The 23,457-nt window shown below is 50.4% G+C and overlaps 2 protein-coding genes across 2 annotated transcripts in view; one reads left to right on the forward strand and one right to left on the reverse strand.

The window, feature by feature from the left end:
• The window catches only part of tecpr2 (tectonin beta-propeller repeat containing 2), a 35,574-nt gene extending 18,295 nt beyond the window's left edge, over positions 1-17,279 (forward strand). The window contains 6 exon segments of the mRNA XM_035389963.1: positions 205-294; positions 523-756; positions 12,428-12,576; positions 13,582-13,723; positions 14,635-14,784; positions 16,434-17,279. Of these exon segments, the coding sequence (XP_035245854.1) occupies positions 205-294; positions 523-756; positions 12,428-12,576; positions 13,582-13,723; positions 14,635-14,784; positions 16,434-16,582 (914 nt within the window). The 3' untranslated portion in view covers positions 16,583-17,279.
• Positions 17,280-19,439: 2,160 nt separating this feature from the next.
• ankrd9 (ankyrin repeat domain 9) lies at positions 19,440-21,343 on the reverse strand. The gene has a single exon (XM_035406453.1). It carries the CDS (start codon positions 20,521-20,523, stop codon positions 19,660-19,662), a length of 864 nt encoding a protein of 287 aa, XP_035262344.1. The 5' UTR covers positions 20,524-21,343; the 3' UTR covers positions 19,440-19,659.
• Between the last annotated feature and the right edge of the window lie 2,114 nt (positions 21,344-23,457).

Here is a 23,457-nt window from a genome sequence, read left to right on the forward strand (position 1 = left end):
TTATGTACTGAAGAGGTGTTGATATAGTTACATAGTGATGGCTGTTGCTATAGTAACATATGGATGGGTGTAGCTGTGGTGATGTACTGATGGGTATTGCTATAGTAGCATATTGATGCGTGTTACTATAGTAACATATTGATGGATGTTTTTATGGTGATGTGGTGATGGCGTCGTTGCTTTGGCAACATTTGGATGCTGCAGGTTCTTACTGGGAGAGTGTGGTTCCCAGAGGAACAGCGTCTGTCACCAAGTGGGCCTTCATCTTCTCCTCCTCTTCACCTACTAAAGAGGGTGAGTTACAGAGCCCAGGTCCACACGGGTGCTTACGTGCGTGTGGATGTGTGTGTGTGTGTGTGTGTGTGTGTGTGTGTGTTATATAAATCTCTGAACAGTTCCACACCTCAGGTCTTTACAGTTCATATCTGGACAGTAGCTGAGCTCTGTTGTTAGGTTCTGATGGGTTCATGTCTGTGTTGTGTATGGTTGTAATGGGCGTGCCCACTTCCTGTGTGCGAGCAGGCAGTTTCCTGTGGGTGGGACAGAGCCGGAGGGACCTGTTCTGCATTTGGGACGGAGACGCCCAGCTCCGCCCGTCCACGGTGCAGCTTCCTGCGGAGGTGGAGATGGTGCAGCTGACCGCGTGCCGCGATGCAGTGTGGGGGCTGGACTGGCACGGGCGCATCCACATCCGCACCCTCTCCCCCAACTGCCCCTCCGGCCTGCACTGGACCCGCCTCGACCTCAGCCAGCTGGGTGAGTACTCCCAAACCCCGCCCCCTGTAACAAACCCCACCCCCAGTGCAAAAGCCCCACCCCCTGTAACAAACCCTGCCCCCAGTGCACAAACCCCACCCCCAGTGCACAAACCCCACCCCCTGTAACAAACCCCACCCCCTGTGCACAAACCCCACCCCCTGTAAAAAACTCCACCCCCAGTGCACAAACCCCACCCCCTGTAACAAACCCCACCCCAGTGCACAAACCCCACCCCCAGTGCACAAACCCCACCCCCTGTAACAAACCCCACCCCCAGTGCACAAACCCCACCCCCTGCAACAAACCCCACCCCCCTGCAATAAACCCCGCCCCTTGCAACAAACCCCACCCCCAGTGCACAAGCCCCACCGCTTGGAATGTAAGAGTGTCTGCCTCAGAATGTAAGAGCGTTTGGGGTCGGAATTTAAGAGTGTTTGACTCAGAATGTAAGAGCATTTGGCTCAGAATGTAAGAGTGTTTGGGATCAGAATGTAAGAGCATTTGGGCTCGAAACCAGGGGTGTTTATGGGGTGGATCAGATGTTCCCAGTATCGACCTCTACTTTGACGCAGCGCAGCAGCTGATGTTCTGTTTGAAGCCACAGAGGTCTGCTGGCTATTTGCGTATTGCCGGCTGTCTGTGTTGACCTTTGACCTTCTCCTGTTAGGGAAACAGGATTAAATCCTGTGGTCACTTAGAGGGATGAATTAAATTGAAAAGTGAGGCAGGATTATGAGCTGATTAAATATCAAAGCAGTGAAATAAGTACTAGCGTACAGCTCCAGCACTTACATTTCCTGAAAATACTCTTCACACAATGTGATGTTTTAGTCAGTTACTAAATGTGCAGTGCTGGACCTCTTAAAATATACTATTGCATTTATTCAGAGAAATATATTTCGAAATGCATTTAAATACTTTTGAAAACCATTTGGTGCACAATTTTTTCAAATGCGTATTTGAAAGTATGTTGGGGTACTACGTTTCATTGTTTCATTTCATCAACAGCCTGAGCCTGTGAACCTGCATTTATGGACAATGCAAGAATTAATATTTGAAATGCAGAGTGTTTTGTCTTTCAGGATTATAAGTTCTCAAATACTTCCAAAGTGTGTGATGAGTGTGAATGAGTGAGTGTTGAGTGTGGATGATCAAATCAAAATGGCATGTTTTGTGTGTGTTGTGCTTTGTTTTGAGTGAGAGTGGGCGTCCTGGTTGTGTGTGTGTTGTGTTTTGGGTGAGAGTGGGCGTCCTGGTTGCGTGTGTGTTGTGTTTTGGGTGAGAGTGGGCGTCCTGGTTGCGTGTGTGTTGTGTTTTGGGTGAGAGTGGGCGTCCTGGTTGTGTGTGTGTTGTGTTTTGGGTGAGAGTGGGCGTCCTGGTTGTGTGTGTGTTGTGTTTTGGGTGAGAGTGGGCGTCCTGGTTGTGTGTGTGTTGTGTTTTGGGTGAGAGTGGGCGTCCTGGTTGTGTGTGTGTTGTGTTTTGGGTGAGAGTGGGCGTCCTGGTTGTGTGTGTGTTGTGTTTTGGGTGAGAGTGGGCGTCCTGGTTGTGTGTGTGTTGTGTTTTGGGTGAGAGTGGGCGTCCTGGTTGTGTGTGTGTTGTGTTTTGGGTGAGAGTGGGCGTCCTGGTTGCGTGTGTGTGTTGTGTTTTGGGTGAGAGTGGGTGTCCTGGTTGTGTGTGTGTTGTGTTTTGGGTGAGAGTGGGCGTCCTGGTTGCGTGTGTGTTGTGTTTTGGGTGAGAGTGGGCGTCCTCGTTGTGTGTGTGTTGTGTTTTGGGTGAGAGTGGGCGTCCTGGTTGTGTGTGTGTTGTGTTTTGGGTGAGAGTGGGCGTCCTGGTTGTGTGTGTGTTGTGTTTTGGGTGAGAGTGGGCGTCCTCGTTGTGTGTGTGTTGTGTTTTGGGTGAGAGTGGGCGTCCTGGTTGCGTGTGTGTTGTGTTTTGGGTGAGAGTGGGCGTCCTCGTTGTGTGTGTGTTGTGTTTTGGGTGAGAGTGGGCGTCCTGGTTGTGTGTGTGTTGTGTTTTGGGTGAGAGTGGGCGTCCTGGTTGTGTGTGTGTTGTGTTTTGGGTGAGAGTGGGCGTCCTGGTTGCGTGTGTGTGTTGTGTTTTGGGTGAGAGTGGGTGTCCTGGTTGTGTGTGTGTTGTGTTTTGGGTGAGAGTGGGCGTCCTGGTTGCGTGTGTGTTGTGTTTTGGGTGAGAGTGGGCGTCCTCGTTGTGTGTGTGTTGTGTTTTGGGTGAGAGTGGGCGTCCTGGTTGTGTGTGTGTTGTGTTTTGGGTGAGAGTGGGCGTCCTGGTTGTGTGTGTGTTGTGTTTTGGGTGAGAGTGGGCGTCCTCGTTGTGTGTGTGTTGTGTTTTGGGTGAGAGTGGGCGTCCTGGTTGCGTGTGTGTTGTGTTTTGGGTGAGAGTGGGCGTCCTCGTTGTGTGTGTGTTGTGTTTTGGGTGAGAGTGGGCATCCTGGTTGTGTGGTCACAGTCCCCACCCGCCCCTGTCCCACTGACAGCCTGATCTCCTGGCAGGGCGCTCCTCCAAACCTCCCACTTTTACACTTCGTTAGACCAGGGATATCTAGTGGATGTGTGACTTCATTTCACTGCTGAAAGATTAATTAAGAATTGGAAAAAAAGAGATTAAGCTTGCCCACCTCCAAACCTCAAATGTTCTGTTGTTATGTTTCTTCTGTCTGTCTCAGTGCTGGGCGGGGCACCTGTCTCAGTGCTGGGCGGGGCACCTGTCTCAGTGCTGGGCCGGGCTTGTGTCTGTCTCAGTGCTGGGCGGGGCATCTGTTTCAGTGCTGGGCGTGGCATCTGTATCAGTGCTGGGCGGGGCATCTGTATCAGTGCTGGGCGGGGCATCTGTCTCAATGCTGGGCGGGGCATCTGTATCAGTGCTGGGTGGGGCTTCTGTATCAGTGCTGGGTGGGGCACCTGTTTCAGTGGGCGGGGCTTCAGTCTCAGTGCTGGGCAGGGCATCTGTTGCAGTGGGCGGGGCTTCTGTCTCAGTGCTGGGCAAGGCATCTGTCTCAGTTCTGGGCGGGGCATCTGTCTCAATGCTGGGCGGGGCTTCTGTATCAGTGCTGAGTGGGGCACCTGTCTCAGTGCTGGGCGGGGCATCTGTATCAGTGCTGGGCGGGGCATCTGCTGCAGTGGGCGGGGCTTCAGTCTCAGTGCGGGGTGGGGCATCTGTCTCAGTGCTGTGCGGGGCATCTGCTGCAGTGGGCGGGGCTTCAGTCTCAGTGTGGGGCGGGGCATCTGTATCAGTGCTGAGTGGGGCTTCTAGTGGGGTCCTGTGGTCAAATACCCTGCAGCCTGTCGGTTTGTGGAATGACGTAAGGGGTGTGGGGTACGCTGGTATCTGTTCGACAGGAAATCCAATTCCCCCCCCCCCCCCACCCAAGCATGTGTATTTTTGACTGAGGCGAGGCCTGGTGGGGGAGAGGGTGTTTGCATAAGCTGTGTTTTGTAATGAGGTGAATGTCAGCAAGCAGGAGGGGGAAAGATAAAAATAGTTTTACACTCTCTCACACACAGACGCACACATACATAGACACACTCACGTACACACACACACTCACAAATATTATACATAGTTACACACACACACACAGACAAATTACACACACACACTCACAAATATTATACACAGTTACGCACACATAAATTACACACGCGCTCACGTACACACACACTCACAAATATTATACAGTTACGCAATCACAGACAAATTACACACACACACTCACAAATATTATACACACACACACACACACGGTCACTTTCATGTACACACACACATTAATACTTAATATTTAATATCATAAATATGTAATATATATCACAGAGGAAATACCGAGTAGTGAAATGAGATGCTGATTTAGCATGCTGGTTGATGAAGTCAGGAAGAGTGTTGACTGTTTGTGTGCATGATAAGGTCAGCCAACATTTGCAAGTCAGATTCTAAACACTGTTTAGCAGGAAGCAGAACTATTTTGCTCGCTTAATTCTGGGTTCAGAGAAGATCGTTTCCATACAGGAGCAGGAGGACGGGAGAGTCTGCTCAAAAAGCAGATTAGGGGGTATTTGGTAGACACATTTTGGGGGATTCAGGAGACACGTTTTTGGGGATGTCTGAGGCGCATGTTTGGGGGATTTGTGAGGTGCATGTTTGGGGGATTTGTGAGGTGCATGTTTGGGGGATGTTTGAGGCGCATGTTTGGGGGATTTGTGAGGTGCATGTTTGGGGGATGTTTGAGGCGCATGTTTGGGGGATTTGTGAGGCTCATGTTTTGGGGGAATTTGTGAGGTGCGTGTTTGGGGGGATTTGTGAGGCTCATGTTTGGGGGGGATTTGTGAGGTGCGTGTTTGGGGGATTTGTGAGGCTCATGTTTGGGGGGGATTTGTGAGGTGCGTGTTTGGGGGGGATTTGTGAGGCGCATGTTTGGGGGGGATTTGTGAGGTGCGTGTTTGGGGGATGTTTGAGGCGCATGTTTGGGGGATTTGTGAGGTGCATGTTTGGGGGATGTTTGAGGCGCATGTTTGGGGGATTTGTGAGGCTCATGTTTTGGGGGAATTTGTGAGGTGCGTGTTTGGGGGGATTTGTGAGGCTCATGTTTGGGGGGGATTTGTGAGGCTCATGTTTGGGGGGGATTTGTGAGGTGCGTGTTTGGGGGGGATTTGTGAGGCGCATGTTTGGGGGGGATTCGTGAGGTGCATGTTTGAGGGGGATTTGTGAGGTGCATGTTTGGGGGGGATTTGTGAGGCGCATGTTTGGGGGGGATTTGTGAGGTGCATGTTTGGGGGGATTAGTGAGGCGCATGTTTGGGGGGATTTGTGAGGTGCATGTTTGGGGGATTTGTGAGGTGCATGTTTGGGGGATTTGTGAGGTGCATGTTTGGGGGATTTGTGAGGTGCATGTTGGGGGGATTTGTGAGGCTCATGTTTGGGGGGGATTTGTGATTTGTTGATGTAGGGCTGTGAAATCTGTGCTGTCAAAGTGATCCAGAGACTGCCCCGCCCTGTCCCTAACCACCCTGTCCCACCCCCACTCACAGTGCACTGATTGGTCAGACTAGCTGCGCAGTTCTGCATTGTGACTGCGCAGACGAGCAGGTGGCCTGCAGAATGGCTGCTGCTCTGTGGAAGAATGTTCTAGAGCTGCTCTCTGAGTTACATGAGGGGATGGGGACAGATGTAACAGCGAGACACCCAATCTGGGAATGTACATTAAACTGGGGGATTATGACCTCATTTAGAGAGAGGGAGAAGGGAAGAAAAAGCAAGACAGGGTGAGAGAGTAGGAAAGAGGAGGAGAGAGGTGAGAGAGAGAGAGGTAGGGAGAAGGGACAGAGAGAGGGTGAGTGGAGAGATAGAGTGGTAGGGAGAGAGAGGGAGAGGGGAGAGATAGAGAGGTAGGGAGAGAGAGAGGAAGAGAGAGAGGATGAGGGGGAGAGATAGAGAGATAGGGTGAGAGAGAGGGAGAGGGGAGAGATAGAGAGGTAGGGAGAGAGAGAGGAAGAGAGAGAGGATGAGGGGAGAGATAGAGAGATAGGGTGAGAGAGAGGATGAGGGGAGAGATAGAGAGATAGGGTGAGAGAGAGGATGAGGGGAGAGATAGAGAGATAGGGTGAGAGAGAGAGAGAGAGAGAGAGGTAGGGAGAGAGAGAGGAAGAGAGAGAGGATGAGGGGAGAGATAGAGAGATAGGGTGAGAGAGAGGATGAGGGGAGAGAGAGCAGTAGGGAGAGAGAGAGAGAGAGAGAGAGGTAGGGAGAGAGAGAGAGAGAGAGGCCATGAATCTGGCACAGAGCAGACAGAAATAGACGGCATGTGATGAGTGGGGGTGTTGGGTTGGGGGTGTCGGGTTGGGGGGGTGTAATCTTGCTTCCTCAGCGCTGGGGGGGGGGGGGGGGGGGGTCTGTAAGGGGAGAGGGGCTGGCAGCTGAGCGGGGGCCGGTTTTAGCTGCAGTGTGTGTGTGTTGACCACATGACCGCGGTCAGGGCGGAGGTTATATAAACCCCACAGAGTGGCATTCTCCCAGCGCTGTGCGCTGCTTCTGTGCCCTTATAAGGGCGTGGTACACACCCGCTGTGCCCCCCCCCCCCTTCCGCTGTGCTGTACACACCTGCTGTGCCCCCCCCTTCCGCTGCACTGTACACACCCGCTGTGCCCCCCCCCCCCTTCCGCTGTGCTGTACACACCTGCTGTGCCCCCCCCCTTCCGCTGCACTGTACACACCCGCTGTGCCCCCCCCTTCCGCTGCACTGTACACACCCGCTGTGCCCCCCCCTTCCGCTGTGCTGTACACGCCCGCTGTGCCCCCCCCTTCCGCTGCGCTGTACACACCCGCTGCGCCCCCCCCACTGCACTGTACACACCCGCTGTGCCCCCCCCCCCCTTCCGCTGTGCTGTACACACCCGCTGTGCCCCCCCCCCCCTTCCGCTGTGCTGTACACACTTGCTGTGCCCCCCCCCTTCCGCTGCACTGTACACACCCGCTGTGCCCCCCCCCCCCTTCCGCTGTGCTGTACACACCTGCTGTGCCCCCCCCCTTCCGCTGTGCTGTACACACCCGCTGTGCCCCCCCCCCTTCCGCTGCGCTGTACACACCCGCTGCGCCCCCCCCACTGCACTGTACACACCCGCTGCGCCCCCCCCCCCCACTGCACTGTACACACCCGCTGTGCCCCCCCCTTCCGTTAAACCCATTCTCCAGTTATACCATTCTCCAATTAAATCATTCTCCAGTTATACCATTCTCCAGTTAAACCATTCTGCAGTTATACCATTCTCCAGTTAAACCATTCTACAGTTATACCATTCTCCAGTTAAACCATTCTCCAGTTAAACAATTCTCCAGTTAAACCATTCTCCAATTAAACCATTCTCCAGTTATACCATTCTCCAGTTAAACCATTCTCCAATTAAACCGTTCTCCAGTGATTGTAGAGAGCTGTCAGTCTGCTCTTGAAACGGTTGGTTTGATGGGGTGATTTTTGGCAGAATTCAGGGGCAGGTTGTGTACAGACGTTGAGGGGGGTGATTTCTGGCAGAATTCAGGGGCAGGTTGTGTACAGATGTTGAGGGGGGTAAATGGTAAATGGACTGCATTTATATAGCGCTTTTATCCAAAGCGCTTTACAATTGATGCCTCTCATTCGCCAGAGCAGTTAGAGGTTAGGGGTTAGGTGTCTTGCTCAAGGACACTTCAACATGCCCAGGGCGGGGTTTGAACCGGCAACCCTCCGACTGCCAGACAATCGGTCTTACCTCCTGAGCTATATCGCCGGGGTGATTTATGGCAGAATTCAGGGGCAGGTTGTGTACAGACGTTGAGGGGGGTGATTTATGGCAGAATTCAGGGGCAGGTTGTGTACAGACGTTGAAGGAGGTGATTTATGGAAGAATTCAGGGGCAGGTTGTGTACAGACGTTGAGGGGGGTGATTTATGGCAGAATTCAGGGGCAGGGTGTACAGACGTTGAGGGGGGTGATTTATGGCAGAATTCAGGGGCAGGTTGTGTACAGACGTTGAGGGGGGTGATTTATGGCAGAATTCAGGGGCAGGTTGTGTACAGACGTTGAGGGGGGTGATTTATGGCAGAATTCAGGGGCAGGTTGTGTACAGACGTTGAGGGGGGTGATTTATGGCAGAATTCAGGGGCAGGTTGTGTACAGACGTTGAGGGGGGTGATTTATGGCAGAATTCAGGGGCAGGTTCTGGACAGAGAGGCTGAGCTGTGGAAAATGGCTGCCGTCCAGCTGAATGGCATGAGCAGTTTTTGTACCGGCTGGAAATATGCCTTCTGGGAAAGCCTGGTCTGTACTTCCCGCTCCCGTCTGCTGTCTGTCCTGGCCCCTCGCTGGTGGAATGACCTCCCCGTGACGGTCAGAACAGCAGAGAATCTCACCACCTTCAAACGCAGACTGAAGACTCATCTCTTCAGGCTGCACCTCTCCCCACCCCTCCCTAGCCTATAGTTTAGCTCACTGTACCTAGTTAGGATAATATGATTGTTAGTGTATCTGGCAGGATTGTTTTTGTCTGATTAGGTGTGATTAGATAAGAGCGTCTGCTAAATGCCTATAATGTAATGTAATGTAATGTCTGGCGGTCAGTCACCTGAGGGGGGTCGAGGGGTGGGGAGCATGTGGGTTAGCACTGCAGTCAACCCAAAGTGGCATGCCCAACCCAAACCACACCCACTGCAGCTCATTTATGGGAGATGCTACTGTGACATTGCATGTTATAGAACATAAAGGATTCCCATGCTGTGATTGGGTGAGGTGGTGTTTGTGGTGCTGTGATTGGGTGAGGTGGTGTTTGTGGTGCTGTGATTGGGTGAGTTGATGTTTGTGTGTGTGTATAGGGTGTGTAGGGCATGTTTTGGTCAGGGGAATGAAGGTCAGGGGGGTGTTTCTGTCCCAGAGGCTGGCAGGACATTGATCACACGGAGGCTCTGAGCAGAATGTGCTGTCCTCTCACATTTCGGGGGTGAAATGGTGACTCCGTCCCGGGGTGTCAGGTGTGTCCCCGTCTGTAAATAGTCTTCGGTCATCAGCCGTGACGTGCGGATCCTCCTAGGCCCTGCTGTTTGGCGGGGCAGCGTGCGGGGGGGTGGGGGAGCGGGGGTTATATAAGCTCAGCAGTGATTGGCTGGCAGATTTCTGCTTCCCCTCCCTGCAGTCTTACCTTGTTTCATGTCTGATGGAGAGCCAGATGACCAGATGAATTCTGTATTATTAATTATCGTTTTACTCTATTCATTATCGCTGCGATGCACATGACTGGCCTATGCCAGTAAGTAAAGCCTTACAGTGTACTTTACTAAACTCTCAATCCAGATTTGGCTTTTACCCATTCTGTTTCTCCATCGTTACCAAAACACAACTAGCTGCACTTACTGTGAATAAACACCCATTACTCTCGAATATAAACACTCAGCATTTCCATATATAAACCCCCATTTTCCCAAATACAATCACCCAGCATTCCTAAGTGTAAACATTCAGTGTTCCCAAATATGGACACCCAACACTTGTGAATTTAAACACCCAATGTTCCCGAATATAAACACGGAGTGATCGCAAATGTGAACGCCCAGAATTCCCAAATGTAAGGCTTCTGAATGTAAACAAGTTCCCAAATAGCTCCTAAATACTTCACCTGCATATGGCCCAGGGACCAGACCAATGAGAGCTGGGCGTGTGTGTGACCCGTGTGACGTGTGTGCATGTGATCTCTGGAGGTGTGGTCTGTGAATAGCTTACCTTTGTGATCTGCATGTTAACTACCTTGGAGAGTGACCTCTGCATAATCACTTGTGATTGGATGAGTTGTGTTTGGAGCCTTCCAGTTGAATGTAGCATTGTGATTGAGTGAGATTCTGATTGGATGCAGTGGTTTTTACAGCAGTGTTGTGATTTGGTGTGATGCTGTTTGGTCACTCAGATATCACTGCTTACGCATCATTTTAAGTTTTGTTGTTGTGTCTCGGCACTTCACTGCCTGTTACTTTATCATTAATCTGTCAGGTCCAAAACACGTCTTTCATCGTTTATGAACTAAATCTCTACTGAGTCGCTGTCTGTCCCCATAACGCTGTCTGTCATCTCTACTGAGTCGCTGTCTGTCCCCATAACGCTGTCTGTCATCTCTGCTGAGTCGCTGTCTGTCCCCATAACGCTGTCTGTCATCTCTACTGAGTCACTGTCTGTCCCCATAACACTCTCTGTCATCTCTACTGAGTCACTGTCTGTCCCCATAATGCTGTCTGTCATCTCTACTGAGTCACTGTCTGTCCCCATAACGCTGTCTGTCATCTCTACTGAGTCACTGTCTGTCCCCATAACGCTGTCTGTCATCTCTACTGAGTCACTGTCTGTCCCCATAACACTCTCTGTCATCTCTACTGAGTCACTGTCTGTCCCCATAATGCTGTCTGTCATCTCTACTGAGTCACTGTCTGTCCCCATAACGTTGTCTGTCTGTCATCTCTACTGAGTCACTGTCTGTCCCCATAACGTTGTCTGTCATCTCTACTGAGTCGCTGTCTGTCCCCATAACGCTGTCTGTCATCTCTACTGAGTCGCTGTCTGTCCCCATAACGCTGTCTGTCATCTCTACTGAGTCGCTGTCTGTCCCCATAACGCTGTCTGTCATCTCTACTGAGTCGCTGTCTGTCCCCATAACGCTGTCTGTGTTATCTCTACTGAGTCACTGTCTGTCCCCATAACGCTGTCTGTCATCTCTACTGAGTCGCTGTCTGTCCCCATAACGCTGTCTGTCATCTCTACTGAGTCGCTGTCTGTCCCCATAATGCTCTCTGTCATCTCTACTGAGTCACTGTCTGTCCCCATAACGCTGTGTCATCTCTACTGAGTCGCTGTCTGTCCCCATAATGCTCTCTGTCATCTCTACTGAGTCACTGTCTGTCCCCATAACGCTGTCTGTCATCTCTACTGAGTCGCTGTCTGTCCCCATAACGCTGTCTGTCATCTCTACTGAGTCGCTGTCTGTCCCCATAACGCTGTCTGTCATCTCTACTGAGTCGCTGTCTGTCCCCATAACGCTGTCTGTGTCATCTCTACTGAGTCACTGTCTGTCCCCATAACGCTGTCTGTGTCATCTCTACTCAGTCGCTATCTGCGCGTGTGTGTCGGGCATGTGTGTGTGTGAGTGTGTATAGAGCATGTGTATGTGCCTGTATATGTGCGCGTGTGTGTATAGAGCATGTATATGTGTGTGTGAGTGTGTATGTATGGAGCATGTATATGTGTGTGTGTGTATAGAGCGTGTGTGTGTAGGGCATGTGTGTGTGTGTGTGTGTGTATAGAGCATGTGTGCGTGTGTGCGTGTGTGTATAGAGCATGTGGGGCGACATAGCTCAGGAGGTAAGACCGATTGTCTGGCAGTCGGAGGGTTGCCGGTTCAAACCCCGCCCTGGGCGTGTCGAAGTGTCCTTGAGCAAGACACCTAACCCCTAACTGCTCTGGCGAATGATAGGCATCAATTGTAAAGCGCTTTGGATAAAAGCGCTATATAAATGCAGTCCATTTACCATTTACCATGTGTGTGTGAGTGTGTATAGAGCATGTGTGCGTGTGCGTGTGTGTGCGTGTGTGTGTGTGTGTGTGTGTGTATAGAGCATGTGTGTGTGTGTGTGTGTGTGTGTGTGTAGAGCGTGTGTGTAGGGCATGTGTGTGTGTGTGTGTGTGTGTATAGAGCATGTGTGGGTGTGTGTGCGTGTGTGTATAGAGCATGTGTGCGTGTGCATGTGTGTGTGTGTATAGAGCGTGTGCGTGTGAGTGTGTATAGAGCGTGTGTGTGTGCGTGTGTGTGTGTGTGTGTATGGGGGAGGGGAGGATGTGCTGTCCTCTCGTATTTGGGGGTAAAATGGTCACCCCATCTCAGGGTGGCAGGCGTGTCCTACTCCAAGCTACAGCCCTTCCAGACCCTGCTGTCCCTTGGTGACTGGATGCAGTCATATGTACAGCCTTGTGATTGGATGTGTTGGAGATTTAAGCCTTGTGATTGGATATGTTTGTGATTGCCGAGCTGTGATTGGATGTGGTGGTGTTTGCAGCCTGTTGATGAGATGCAGTGGTGCTTGCAGTGTTGTGATTGGATGCAGTGGTGTTTGCAGTGTTGTGATTGGCTGCTGACAGGGCTGTGTTTGTGTTGCAGGGCATGTGCGGTTGGTGAGTATCTCCTGCGGCAGTCAGCATGTGTGGGCGTGTGACGGGAACGGGATGGTGTACTTCCGGGTTGGAACCCAGCCCCTCAATCCCAGCATGATGCTGCCCGCCTGGATCTGCATCGAACCCCCAGAGCAGGCAAGTACCCCTTATACCCCCAACACACCCCATATACCCCTACCCCCCCAACACACCCCATATACCCCCAACATACCCCATATACCCCTACACCCCCACACCCCCCAACACACCCCATATACCCCCTAGCACACCCCATATACCCCACACCCCCACACCCCCCATATACCCCCTAGCACACCCCATATACCCCTACACCCCCACACCCCCCAACACACCCCATATACCCCCTAGCACACCCCATATACCCCTACACCCCCACACCCCCCAACACACCCCATATACCCCCACACCCCCACACCCCAACACACCCCATATACCCCCAGCACACCCCATATATCCCTACACCCCCACACCCCCCCAACACACCCCATATACCCCACACCCCCAACACACCCCATATACCCCCACACCCCCCAACACACCCCATATACCCCCACACCCCCCCAACACACCCCATATACCCCCAGCACACCCCATATATCCCTACACCCCCACACCCCCCCAACACGCCCCATATACCCCACACCCCCAACACACCCCATATACCCCTACACCCCAACACACCCCATATACCCCACACCCCCCGAACACACCCCATATACCCCTATACCCCTACACCCCCCAAACACACCCCATATACCCCACACCCCCCAACACACCCCATATACCCCCACACCCCCCAACACACCCCATATACCCCCACACCCCCCCGACACACCCCATATACCCCTACACCCCCAACCCCTCCTGGTCTCTCTTATCTGGGGCAGTGTGCTGATGTGTGGTCTCTCTTAGCCGGGGCAGTGTGCTGATGTGTGGTCTCTCTTAGCTGGGGCAGTGTGCTGATGTGTGGTCTCTCTTAGCTGGGGCAGGATGCTGATGTGTGGTCTCTCTTAGGCGGGGCAGTGTGCTGATGTGTGGTCTCTCTTAGCTGGGGCAGTGTGCTGATGTGTGGTCTCTCTTAGCTGGGGCAGTGTGCTGATGTGTGGTCTCTCCCTTCAGCCTGTGGGAGTGCACTTGGTGAGCGTGCACACCAGCCCTAACGACCGCATGCTGTGGGCTGTGGACAGCAGGGCCAATGTGCACGTGCGTACCGGCATCACCGAGGAGATGCCAGTGGGCACCGACTGGGAACACATTCCAGGTAACACACCTGAGACAGGGACATGTTCCAGGTTACACACCTGAGACAGGGACATGTTCCAGGTTACACACCTGAGACAGGGACATGTTCCAGGTAACACACCTGAGACAGGGACATGTTCCAGGTTACACACCTGAGACAGGGACATGTTCCAGGTTACACACCTGAGACAGGGACATGTTCCAGGTTACACACCTGAGACAGGGACATGTTCCAGGTTACACACCTGAGACAGGGACATGTTCCAGGTAACACACCTGAGACAGGGACATGTTCCAGGTTACACACCTGAGACAGGGACATGTTCCAGGTTACACACCTGAGACAGGGACATGTTCCAGGTTACACACCTGAGACAGGGACATGTTCCAGGTTACACACCTGAGACAGGGACATGCTCCAGGTTACACACCTGAGACAGGGACATGTTCCAGGTAACACACCTGAGACAGGGACATGTTCCAGGTTACACACCTGAGACAGGGACATGTTCCAGGTTACACACCTGAGACAGGGGACATGTTCCAGGTTACACACCTGAGACAGGAGGACACTGGCTGATAAGACAGCCGCTGTCTTATATGCACCCAATATTATTATTATTTTTGTATGCGTAATCATCCCTTTTCCGGTCCTATATATTAGATCAGCATTCATAATCACAATCTGATTGGTATTTTACGTGTTCTGCCATATTCTGGTCAACACTCTGTTATATCGCCCACCCTATCCCCACTCCACGCACATCTGATCAGTTCTGCTCATAAAGTCCGTTCAGGTGGTTCTGTGCTCCACACTGCTCATTTTACCCTCACAGACAAACAGCCTTGCTGTTCTTAATGAGCATTAGCATGAGCGTTAGCATTAGCACTGTGCTCAGGTTTTAATGAAGCCCCTCCCCTCTGGCGTAGGCTTGCAGGCCAGTCAGCTGGTGCTGAGCCTCAGGACGGTGTGGGTGCTCTGTCCGAGCGGCGACATCGCCCGCCGCTATGGTGTCACCGACAAGAACCCCGCTGGAGACTACTGGAAGAAGACCCCCGGCCTCGTCACCTGCCTCACAGGTGGGTAACGCGGGGGTGTGCAACCTTACAACTGCACCTACGCCTGTATCTACACCTGCACCTACACCTGTATCTACACCTACACCTGCACCTGTATCTACACCTGCATCTGCACCTGTATCTACACCTACACCTGCACCTGTATCTACACCTACACCAATGTCTACAACTGCACCTACACCTGTATCTACACCTACACCTGCACTCACACCTACACCTATATCTACACCTGCATTTACGCCTGTATCTACACCTACACCTGCACCTGTATCTACACCTGCATCTGCACCTGTATCTACACCTACACCTGCACCTGTATCTACACCTACACCAATGTCTACAACTGCACCTACACCTGTATCTACACCTACACCTGCACTCACACCTACACCTATATCTACACCTGCATTTACGCCTGTATCTACACCTACACCTACACCTATATCTACACCTGCACCTGTATCTACACCTACACCTGCACTCACACCTACACCTTTATCTACACCTGCACCTGCACCTGTATCTACACCTACACCTACACTCACACCTACACCTATATCTACACCTGCACCTGTATCTACACCTACACCTGCACTCACACCTACACCTATATCTACACCTGCACCTGCACCTGGACCTGTATCTACACCTACACCTACACTCACACCTACACCTATATATACACCTGCACCTACACCTGTATCTACACCTACACCTGCATCTGCACCTGTATCTACACCTACACCTGCACTCACACCTACACCTATATTTACACCAGCACCTACACCTGTATCTACTCCTGCACCTGCACTCACACCTACACCTATATATACACCTGCACCTACACCTGTATCTACACCTACACCTGCACTCACACCTACACATATATCTCACCTACATCTACATCTGTATCTACACCTGCACCTACACCTGTATCTACACCTGCACCTGCACTCACACCTACACCTGTATCTACACCTGCACCAGCAATCACACCTACACCTGTATCTACACCTGCACCTGCACTCACACCTACACCTGTATCTACACCTGCACCAGCAATCACACCTACACCTGTATCTACACCTGCATCTGCACCTACACCTGTATCTACACCTGCACCTACACCTGTATCTACACCTGCATCTGCACCTACACCTGTATCTACACCTGCACCTACACCTGTATCTACACCTGCACCTGCACTCACACCTACACCTGTATCTACACCTGCACCAGCAATCACACCTACACCTGTATCTACACCTGTATCTACACCTACACCTGTATCTACACCTGCACCTACACCTGTATCTAGACCTGCACCTGCACTCACACCTACACCTGTATCTACACCTGTACCTACACCTGTATCTACACCTGCACCTGCACTCACACCTACACCTGTATCTACACCTGCACCAGCAATCACACCTACACCTGTATCTACACCTACACCTGTATGTACACCTACACCAGCAATCACACCTACACCTGTATCTACACCTGTATCTACACCTACACCTGTATCTACACCTGCACCTGCACTCACATCTACACCTGTATCTACACCTACACCTGTATCTACACCTGCACCTCACCTTTACTTACCCATAAACCTGTAACAGCCACAGCTCTTTCCCCTGCAGTGAGCCCCGATGATGAGCTGTGGGCTCTGAGCCAATCAGGGAGCCTCATCCACAGACTGACCAAAACCTTCCTGCATGGCGTGGCCAGGTCAAAGGTCAGCGCTGGGTCTGTGGGGGAGGATCTGGAGGATGAGTGGGAGGTCATCTAAAATAGGACAGAACTGCACACTTGCCCGGGACAGAACCACACATTGGACTGAGACAAAACCGTACACTGGACTGGGACAGAACCTCACACTGGACCGGGACAGAACTGCACCCTGGAGCTCGTCCAGATCCAGTCTCTCCAAACTGTCTGTTTCTAACAGGACTCTGAGTGGCAAACTGCTCTGGGCTGCCCCTGCATGCTGTGTGGATCCCTGGATTCTGATTGACTGTTCCTGGGCCACGCCCACTTCCCACACCACTTTGATTTCCAGTCCTTTACTTTTCCATCCTTTTTGTCTGTTTTATATTTTGGATCATTTTAATATTTTTAGCATCAGTACTTCAGAAAAGCAGAGTGTTCCTAACTGACAGGCGAGCCTGAGGTAAAGCAGGAAGTGAGTTCAGGAAGCTCTGTTGTGATGTGTTGCTCTGGCGATCCCGGCTGAGCGTGTGTGGTAGAGCTGCATTCGGCTATATCTATTGGACGGTGCTGGCCAGGTGCCTAGCAACAGTGACCTACAGTAACCCCACGAGTATCTGCATGTTTTAAATACTCATCCTGCTGCTGGAAAGCTTGTAATCATAGAGATGCACATGTACCCCTGTACCCCCTCCCTTATCATACCCCCCCTCCCTTATCATACTGCCCCCATCCCCACAGCACGGCCTGCCCACTCCACCAACCCCACCCCCCCTGCCCCCCACAGTGCAGCATGAACCCCCCCTCAATCCCCCCCCCAGTCCCGCCCCTCCCCCCACCTCCCCCCACAGCGCAGCCTGCCCCCTCCACCAACCCCACCCCCCCTGCCCCCCACAGCACAGCCTGCCCCCTCCACCAACCCCACCCCCCCTGCCCCCCACAGTGCAGCATGAACCCCCCCTCAATCCCCCCCCCCCAGTCCCCCACCTCCCGCCACAGCGCAGCCTGCCCCCTCCACCACCCCCCCCCCCCCCCCTGCAGAGCCTGTGGAGTGGGAGGGAAGCTCCTTTCTGCTCATTCAGAAAATCCAGTGTAATCCACTTCAGGAAACGCCCACAGTGTTCTATGAAGATTTCTGCCGTTAATTAATGGAATCTTAATTAATTAGTTCCTGAATTGGCTGAATTGAAATGGAATCAGCCATAGGGCTGGGGGTCCCTTTCTGCTGTCACTCAAACTGGGCAGGGGGCGGCAGACCTGGTCCTGTTGTTGTTGTTGTTGTTGTTGTTGTTGTTGTTATTATTATTATTATTATTATTATTACATGAAGGAAACACAATGTTTATAATAATGGGACCATTGATGTATATAGACAGGCAGTGAATGTTGGAGTTTGGTCACTCTTTAAAAGGGCGGTGTTTTTGGGGCTGTAGTTGGAAGGGGTGATATTTTATAAAGCGCAGGTAGGCCAGGCTACCTGCAGTACACAGAGCACAGGTTTTACCTGAGCATGACCCCTAACTGCACCTGAACCCGGCTGTGCAGCTGAGCTGCAGCGTGAGGCTCTTCTTCAGGTGAGACAGGTGTGGATGTGGGCGTGGTTTTCCAGGTGGTCACGCTTGCTGTAGTCTAATGGTTTTACTGTTGTAGAGAAAGCCATGCAGGGGAGGAGCATCATTTACTTTAAATATAATATTTATAATATTAACTGTGTTCCGCATCATAACCTCTCACTACTGTATAGTGCATTCATGTAAATATAAAATGGTTCATTATGGAAAATGTGATTAACTCTGAGATGTGGTGAGGTGTGTGGAGGGAGTTTGAAAATGTGTGCAGGTGCACACAGGATGTGGCCTGATGTCACTTCCTGTTCTCTGAGTCTGAAAGGTGTGGTAGTGGATGAGGCCTGCCTGGGCCTTTTATGAAGATGGTTTTATGCTTTTATCTAAAACATTTTTATCATGCATTGGAGTTTTGTCTCTGAAATATGAAAAAGTGAAAAATTAAGCGAACTAAAAGGGACGTGTTCTGTGTTGGAGCTGAAGTAGGCTTGTGTGTCTGAGCTTCCCTGGCTGTTTTTTTTTACTATGTTAATGTGCTACTGTGGAGTAATCTGCACCCCATTAACATCCTTAACCCCCAACACACACACACACTGCACACACTCACTCACACACACTGCAGACACACACACACACACACACACACACACACTGCACACACTCACTCACACACACTGCAGACACACACACACACACACACACACTGCATACACGCTGCACACACACGCTGCATACACGCTCACACACACACACTGCACACACTCACTCACACACACTGCAGACACACACACACACACACACACACACTGCATACACGCTGCACACACACGCTGCATACACGCTCACACACACACACTGCACACACTCACTCACACACACTGCAGACACACACACACACACTGCATACACGCTGCACACAAACACACAAACACACACACTCAGTCATACATATGCAATCATACATACATACTGAGTCATTATTACATGCACAGACACAGAAGCACACTTGTAGATACACACACACACATAGATGCACGTGCACACACTTGCGCACACACACTAAACAGGTTCGTTTCAGTCCTGCTACAGGGTAAAGTGATACAGGACTATGGTGCTGTGATGGTGTGTGGGTGTGTGTGTGCGTGAGGCCCTTGTCTCTTTAGTATGTACTGTATTCCTAAATAAAGCTGTTTACAATGTGTCTGTGTGTGTCCTTCTGTGACCACTTATTTCACTGCACTGGAGCTGGTTCACGAGGTGATTGCGAGTGTGTTTACGTGTTCTGGGCTCTGACCGTGGGTGTGCGCTTGTGTTTGCATGCGTGTGTGCGTACGGTTGATATTAGAATAAAGTTAAATAAATGTTCTGTTTTAATTGTGTGCCAATAACTTTTTTTATTGTTGAGCATTACAGACCATCAGAACAGTCGCGTTATAAAGTGCATAGCTGTGGTGGTTTCGAGGACAAAACCAAGCCTTTCACGTTCAACTTGCAAGGAGAGCAAACCAAGTAAGATTTTCAACAACGTTCAGACAAATACACATCCGTGCGCAAATGCGCATAATCTGCGTAATCGTACATGTTAGCGCAATTTTCATTGTAACCTGAAGTCCAAGGGTTTGAGGAAGTCCGGCAGCGGGAGAGATTCCAGCTGTTCCGCAGACACGGTCTGAATTAGCTTTTGCATCGCCTGCACGAACAGTGAGGGCGCCGACAGTCCGCACAGCCACCGAAACGCCTGCTCCCCGATCAGACCCCGCCACTGCGCCGCATTGTCCCGAAGCTCTCCCTTCATTTGGAAACGGAAAGTGGGCATAAACAGTATGAGGTAACCGAGACAGATGTGCTTCAGGCGCATGTCCAGATCGCTCTGACCAATCTGAGACAGGAGCGAGTCCAAAGGGGTGTTACCCGTTCGGTCCTTTACGTAGGGCCACGCGTCGTGACCAAGCAACAGAAGCAAACACTCGGGTCGGACCAGGTCGCACGCGAGGTGCAGGGCGGTCTTGCCACCTTCCACATGAACGCAGCCGTGCCGGTTCAAGTAGCCGAGTCGTTCCTCCTCGGGGAAGTGTTTCGCGGAGTTGAGGATCATTTTGAGAATGCTGACGCGGTTGTAGCGTACGGCCATGGCCAGGTGCGGCGTTGTGGACAGTTGGCAGCAGCAGAAGCTCTTGCTGGGCATCTCCAGGGCACTGACCGAGTACCTGTTCAGCAGGTATTTGGCGTAGGGCTGGTGGTCATGCACCAGCGCGTACAGTAGAGCCTCGGAGGGGGAATACGCGCACGCTCGCCCGTCTTCCTCCCAGTGAAACACCTCCATCGTCCGCATATCTTCGAGCACCCAAACCGGTAACAAGTCCCGGACGGCTTGGTAAAAAGCAAACGAAGTTTTTTGGCATTGCTTCTCAGATTTATAATCCGCCCGACTGTCCAACACCCCCACGTCCCAAGGCATGGTGTATGTGTCCTGTCAGAAGTTCAGCTCGTACAGCGTGCAGATATCTCTATTAGGAGTTGCAGTTTTACTATACTAGCAGAGTAATGTACAGGCGATAAGGCAGTATGTCAGTTAGGGTATGATTCTTTCTGAATGTAAAAAAATATTACTCGTACGTAGTTTTGTGTCCTAGCTGTCACATTGCTCTAGTGTCCGAGTTTCTGAAACTATTGCATAACACACTGAAACATAGATCTGAAAAGAACAACAGTTTTATGTGCACTGCATTAAAATGTAACAGTCCTTTAGCTGTTTATCGCCTGGTCTGCTTTTACCGCAGCACTGTTCTGAAAACACTGTAAACTGTTTAACTAAATTTTATTTGCTAATGTAGCTTCCGACACATGAGCGATAACAGCACGTCACAACTGCAACTTCGGAACACGCAAGGAAAAGAATATCCCGAACTTATTGGTCTTAATTGTAAAGAAAATCAGTTTGAGTATTTTCCTGGAATCCGCGCTGCTGTTGATGATGATGTTGTTGTTGTTGTTGTTGATCGCAGGTCTCGTGTTTTCCCAGTAAGGGCTGTTCGGCGTATCCTGCTTCAAACCCATTCTCGCACCGTAGCGTTTAGTTTTATACCCAGCGGGCTGGAGGACGACCAAAAATTCCTTAGGTGTCGCTCCTGTTGGCCACTGAAAACGCCGCGAAAGTGTCCATTGGCTCAGGATGATTGGCCGGAGGGATTGACGTCATTCGTGTCCCCGATAAGTTCCGTGCAACTTCTCTCCTTGAAAACGCTACGTGAACAGACTGCAGTGGCGACACACGGGCATTGCTATGAATGTCACTCCCGCATAGAGTACGTTCTCAATGGGCCGGCACAGTGCGACTGCGCGCGTGTGACGGGTTATCATTCCATGTTATGTAATTGGGTCCTCTGTCAGAAAAAAGATATCGAGACTGAGAATATTTTGCGCTGCATTGGCGCAGTTCAGTCTCACGGTATATGCTCGCGCAATGTCCCGAGAAACTCGAGAGTAGCTGAATAAATTCCATTTTATTACAAACAGCGTGAATGAAATACAACTACTAGATGAACAACAACAACAACAATAATAATAATATTGTTATTATTATCATTATTATTATTATTATTAATAATAATAATAATAATAATAATAATAATAATAATAATAACAAGAATAATCATAATAACGGTACTAATTATTATTAGTCTTATAATAATAATAATTATTATTATTATTATCTATCTAATCTAATTATACTATCTAATTATTATTGTCTATTTGTCTACCTAGCATGAAACTGTAGAAATGAACTATTTGATAGCAGCATAACCCTTCTGAAGAGCCTGCACAGAAAGAAATACGGGAGATTTAGTTCGTATTTTGTCCGACAGGGCGTGCAGGAGAGCAAGGTGTCCGTCAGGGGGCGATAGTATCTTAACAGTCGGGCGAATCTGACAGTAATAAACCGCTAATAGTTCAGACAACGGATATTTAAAAACGCGGTTATCACAACCATAACCATTTGCTCAAGATGTTAGCGGGTTCATTTAAATCTTTCCCTGTCATTGTCTTCATTGTGATTTTGCCTAAAAAAAGTTTGATTCCAATCCACGTCAGTAAAACTTATTTCGGTGACGGTGCATGGGCTGCTCTGCACGTCTCATTTCTCAGCGCAGCACTGTTATATTGTTTTATGCAGAAAGTTTAAAAAATAAATAAATACAACATTCCAGTCTGATTAGCATGGGACTGTGACCAAATTGAATGATGTAGGCTAATGAACAATTCAGAAATTCAATTTTAAAATGAATCTTGCTAGTGCAACTCAAATAGTATGTGCTGTAGCACCATGCTAGTTAAAACAAGCAGACATGCACACTTGCACCCTCCACACCACCAAGTCAGTGAGGCTGGAATGTGAAACTCATATTTCTGTGCCATGCTGCAAAACTGTTACCTGGCAACTCTGAGTGTTCCGTGCCTCCAGCGACCTACAGCCACTGTACGTCTGACAGCAGAGTGATCTGTGGAGCTGAACATATACATTGTGACCAAAAGTATCTGGACACCCCTTGGTTTGGGGCTGTTTTTCGTGGTTTGGGCTAGGCCCCTCAGTTCCAGTGAAGGCATCCTTAATGCTACAGCATACATCACATTACCAGGGCTCATCAGTGCTCCCATTTTAGGAGCTTTTGCTCCTGAAAATTTTGTCTATGCTAACTGGAAAAATAATTTAGGAGCACATCTACTAATTGGGTGCATAAGAGTGCTACTATTTTTAATTTTTTTTTAAAATAGGAGCACATGTGCTCCTTGGAAAAAATGTTAGCATGGAGCCCTGATTTTATTTAGATTTATTTAGCAGACACTTTTATCCATAGTGACGTACAAAAGTGCATATCATGGTCATTGGAACAACAACAAAACACAGGTTTGATAAGGTACAATACACAGTTCAGTTCACGCAGTGAACATTATTCTGACCTAACTTATGCCAAGTAAAACTAGGAGGAATAACAAGCTACAATATTCGGACAAAAATACAAATTACAATACGTGCTGGAATGGGGGTACATGTAACATGAGTGCCATGAAAGGGGGATTTTAAGTGAAATGATTCACAGAGTGGTGGCAGTTGGTCCAGGTATAGTCTGAAGAGATGTGTCTTCAGACCATGGCGGAAGATGAGTAGAGAGAGAGAGGTTCGAAGAGGGACAGGGAGTTCATTCCACCACTGGGGAGCTAGGGTGGAGAAGCTGTGTGATAAGGATGAGCCAGAACCCTTTACTCAGATGGGAGGGGGTGCAAGGTGTCCTGCTGCTGTAGAGCGGAGTGGTCGAGCAGGCGTATAGAATCGAATCGTGTCCTGTAAGTAGACAGGAGCCGTCCTGTTGGCTGCAGTGTAGGCAAGGGTCAG

The sequence above is a fragment of the Anguilla anguilla genome, chromosome 1 (genome assembly GCF_013347855.1).
Source record: "Anguilla anguilla isolate fAngAng1 chromosome 1, fAngAng1.pri, whole genome shotgun sequence".
Classification (NCBI taxonomy): domain Eukaryota; kingdom Metazoa; phylum Chordata; class Actinopteri; order Anguilliformes; family Anguillidae; genus Anguilla; species Anguilla anguilla.